This window comes from Cucurbita maxima, unplaced genomic scaffold, assembly GCF_002738345.1.
Source record: "Cucurbita maxima cultivar Rimu unplaced genomic scaffold, Cmax_1.0 Cma_Scf00013, whole genome shotgun sequence".
In the NCBI taxonomy this organism is placed as follows: Eukaryota; Viridiplantae; Streptophyta; class Magnoliopsida; order Cucurbitales; family Cucurbitaceae; genus Cucurbita; species Cucurbita maxima.
This window is the reverse complement of record NW_019272029.1, coordinates 1055137-1059610: the sequence shown is the minus strand read 5'-3', so window position 1 is coordinate 1059610 and position 4474 is coordinate 1055137. Positions and strand designations below refer to the sequence as shown.

Genomic DNA, 4474 nt, shown 5'->3' with positions numbered 1-4474 from the left:
AAATATATTTATTTTAGTTATTTTATTACGTTAAAAAATATATTTAATTTATTGAACATTCAATATTATCTATAAATTTTTAATTTTTGAGTTTATTAATTAACTTTTTAGCATTTAATCTTAAATTAAATAAGTTTAAACGACAACGAGAATCAACCATATGGTGGAAACCTTTCACTAACACACGTACTTTAAAAATTTTGAGAAAAAGTCCTAAAGGGAAAGCCCAAAGCAGACAATATCGGATAGCGGTAGGCTTATACTGTTACAAATAATATCAGAGCCAAACACCAGGCGATGTGCCAACAAAGAGGTTGAGCCCCAAAACAGGTAGATTTGGTGGGGTCCCACATCGATTGGAGAAAGGAATGAGCGTCAACAAGAATCCTGGACCCGAAGAAGGGTGGATTGTGAGATCACACGTTTTAAAAACATTGAGAGAAAGTTTGACAGGAAAAGCTCAAAGGAAAACCTCTCCCTAGCGAACATGTATTAATAAGTACTCAACTATATGAAATTAATTAAGAATTATGCATGTTTGTCGTACAACAACTAAAAAAATTAATGATTAAAATCTTTGATGCTGTTTATCATACTTTCTGAAATTGTAGATCGACACAGGTTTGTTACCCATATACATGAAGGTGTCATTTTGAAGTAGAAGAATAAAAATATGCATCAAAGTTGTGAGATCTCACATTGATTGGAGTTGAACAAAACATTTCTTATAAGGGTGTGGAAACCTTTCACTATCAGATATGTTTTAAAATTGTGAAGCTGACGAAGCTACGTAATGAGTTAAAGCAGACAATGTCTTTTAATAGTAGACTTGTTTCATGCAACAAACAGTCCCTTCGATCAAAACTCGTTCAAATGGTTGAGGTATGAATAATATTAATTGCAACAACTTGTTCTTGATATTAATGGCTCATATTTAATTATTTAGGTTGGTATAATTTAATTCTTCCTATCCATTATTAATCTATTCATGATATTAAAATAAATTTGGGTGTTTGAAATTGTCATTGTCAATTTCTTCATTAGTTTTTTTTTTTTTTTGAATTTATTTGCATGAATTATTGATTATTTGTAAAAGTGGGTAAATTTGTTGAATCAGGTTTACATTATAATAAAATTCTAATGTAGTTTAATAAAACCCTGCAAGGTAGGAAGCGGCACCATGTCCGCCGTCGCAAGGTTGCGAGCGTCGTTGTCGGAAGGTACTGTCGACGTGGGTCTTGAGCGTTGTGGTCGCTACTCGAGAAATGTTGGCCACCTGTGGTTAGAGGGATCGTCGCCGTACGTCTTGGTTTGTGGGTTTGCTCCGTCGCTACCAAAAATTTCCCGAGATCGTTACGCCGCCGCTCGTTCATGTTAAATAAACCTGGAAGTTAGTAGAAAAGTGAAAGGCCAAGAGTTAGATGAAATAAGACAGAGATTTTTTTCCTTTTACCGTTCAACGTGGGTTGCCAATGCTACAAATCACGTCGTGGAGGAGGTGGGTGAACCATAGCCTACGTGAGGTCCATCGCCGTCGTTTCGAGGCTGCATGCTTCCAAACTTGTTTATTATCTATGTTACATATGGATTTGTTTGTGATCTTTTAATATATATCAGGTAAGATTGTATTGAATAATAATGAATGGTGGATAAATAAAAAAATTTATAACAATTGGACAACCTAACCTTAGGTTGGTTGCGAAAATTTTCGGGTTGAATTGAGTTACCAATCAAACCTGTTGGATGATGAAAGTCCCACATCGACTAATTTAGGGAATGATCATTGGCTTATAAGTGAAGAATACATGAGGCATTTTGGGAAGCCCGAAGCAAAGCCATGAGAGCTTATGCTCAAAGTGGACAATATCATACCATTGTGGAGAGTTGTGTTCGTCTAACATGGTATCAGAGCCATGCCCTAAACTTAGCCGTGCCAATAGATTGGCAAATCCTCGAATGTCTTCGAAGGTACGAAGACATTTTTATATACAAGTGAGTATCACTTTCACATACCAACCCTACATACATCATTTTTGTGCATTGAAGAAAGTTCAAAAACATGTCAAATATAATCAATTTGTCTTCTAAACACTCTTTAAAGAGAATTAAATAGATTATGAGTAAAGTCTATACATATCTAACACGATAGCGATTGAATTTATAATTTAACCCATGAGAAAAAACGAGTGCATAGTTTCATGAACATCACTTTCATGCACACGAAATTTACTAAAAAAAAATCAATTTATACTTCCTACCGTTCGTTCTATTGCATCATTTTTATATATAAGTGAATATCACTTTTACATACCAACCCTACATACATCATTTTTGTGCAGTGAAGAAAGTTTAAGAACATGTCAAATATAATCAATTTATCTTCTAAACGCTATTTAAAGAGAATTAAATAGATTACGAGTAAAGTCTATACATATCTAATACGATAGCGATTGAATTTATAATTTAACCCAGGAGAAAAAACGAGTGCATACGTTAGTGAATCAGAAATCAACGTGGGTAATAAATAAGGGAGAACGTCCAACCAACTTTAGCTCGAAATTGGTAAGGGTGCATAAACTAAAATTGTAACTTTATATTAATGTTCTTCACAAGTATAAATACACGTACGCCATAGATGAAGCCTCAACAATAGCTGCAAGAACAAGAACAAAAAAAAAGGCAAAGAACATGGTGAAATCTCCTCCAATGCTGTTTATGAGGAAAAGGTGGACGAAGCTGGATACTAATAATGCTACATACATTCTCCTTTTGCATCTACTTTGTATTTTGGCACCCTTCTATTTCACTTGGACTTCTTTCTTTCTTGCTACGATATTAGGAAATCTAACCGGCATGGCTATTAGTATTTCGTATCATAGAAATCTTACACACCGGGCTTTCAAACTTCCTAAATGGCTAGAGTATTCACTTGCTTATTGTGCCGCTCATGCAATTCAGGTTCGACATTGCCAACCTCTACGTCATATTCTATTTATACTGTGTTTCGTAATCATTTGTTTTTTTTTTAGGGTGATCCGATCGATTGGGTGAGTACACACAGATGTCATCATCTATATGCAGATACGGAACGAGATCCACATAGTCCTATATACGGATTCTGGTTTAGTCAAATGATGTGGTTTTTCGATTCCTATAACTTAACTAGAAAAGTGTGTCCGGACTATTTTAAGAAGTTTGAAAAGGTGGAAAGAAACAAGTTTATGTTCTTTATTAAGTATGCAAATCCAGACAATGTCAGAGACTTGGAGAAACAATGGTTCTATAGGTTTATGCATAAAACCTATTGGCTTCATCCATTGGCTCTTTCAGTGTTGCTGTTTGCTATTGGAGGAGTTCCTTTTGTCATATGGGGAATGGTATGATTAATCTAAGCATGGTTTGATTATGATTATAAGTATTGATTAACCTCCAAATTGATTAGGGTTTTGTGTTGATTGAACTATTCGTAGTGCGTGAGGTTCGTAGTGAGCTTGCATTTAACATCTATGATCAATTCGGTCTGCCATATTTGGGGAAAGCAACCATGGAATACGGGTGATTTATCTAAGAACAATTGGTAATTTTCTTTTCTCTTTTTTTACTATTTGCACGTGAAGATTTTTTTTATGAGATTCCGCATCAGTTGGAGAGGAGAACGAAACATTCTTCTATGTGGGTGTGAAAACCTCTCTCTAGCAGACACGTTTTAAAATTTTTGAAAAGTGTAAGATCCTACATTGGTCGGGAGGAAACGAAACATCTTCCAAGCAACAAATGAGTTTTAAAAACCTTGAAAGGAAAGATAGCCAAAAGAGGACAATATCGACTAGTGATGAGCTTTGATCATTACAAATGGTATCAAAGCCGGACACTGGGGGATATGTCAGCGAAGAGGCTGATTCTCGAAGGGGGTGGATTTGGTGGGAGTCCCACATCGAGCGGAGAAAGGAATGAGTGTCAGCGAAGGACACTGGACTCTAACGAAGGTGGATTATGAGATCTCACGTCAGGTGGAAAGGAGAACAAAACATTCTTTATACGCTAGACTCTGAAGGAGTGGATTGTGAGATTTTACATCGAGTTGGTAGGAGAATAGAAAGTCTAAATACGACAATATCTGTTAGCGATAAGTTTGAGTCGTTGTATGCTTTTTCAGGATGGTAGCTTTGATAACGTTTGGAGAGGGATGGCACAACAACCACCACGCCTTCGAGTATTCAGCAAGGCATGGGCATGAATGGTGGGAGATTGATTTTGGTTGGTATATCATTAAGTTTCTTCAAGCCATTGGGTTAGCCACCTGCGTCAAGTTACCCTCTCAAACCCAGAAGCTGGCTGCCTTAAACAAATCAAAATCTCGCCTTTCTTAACCCTATGATTCATTAAGAACACCATTATATTCTCTCATATCTGAATGTGTTGCAAAATCATATTATATCGATGTATGAACTTATTATATTATACTCGTTTCGAA

The 4474-nt window shown here is 35.9% G+C and overlaps 1 protein-coding gene across 1 annotated transcript; it reads left to right on the top strand.

The window, feature by feature from the left end:
- The first annotated feature begins 1180 nt into the window (after positions 1 to 1180).
- LOC111488301 (delta-9 acyl-lipid desaturase 2-like) lies at positions 1181 to 4474 on the top strand. The gene is made up of 5 exons (XM_023136000.1): positions 1181 to 1309; positions 2614 to 2958; positions 3030 to 3377; positions 3471 to 3577; positions 4157 to 4474. The coding sequence occupies exons 1-5, from the start codon at positions 1181 to 1183 to the stop codon at positions 4368 to 4370; spliced, it is 1143 nt and encodes a 380-aa protein (XP_022991768.1). The 3' UTR covers positions 4371 to 4474.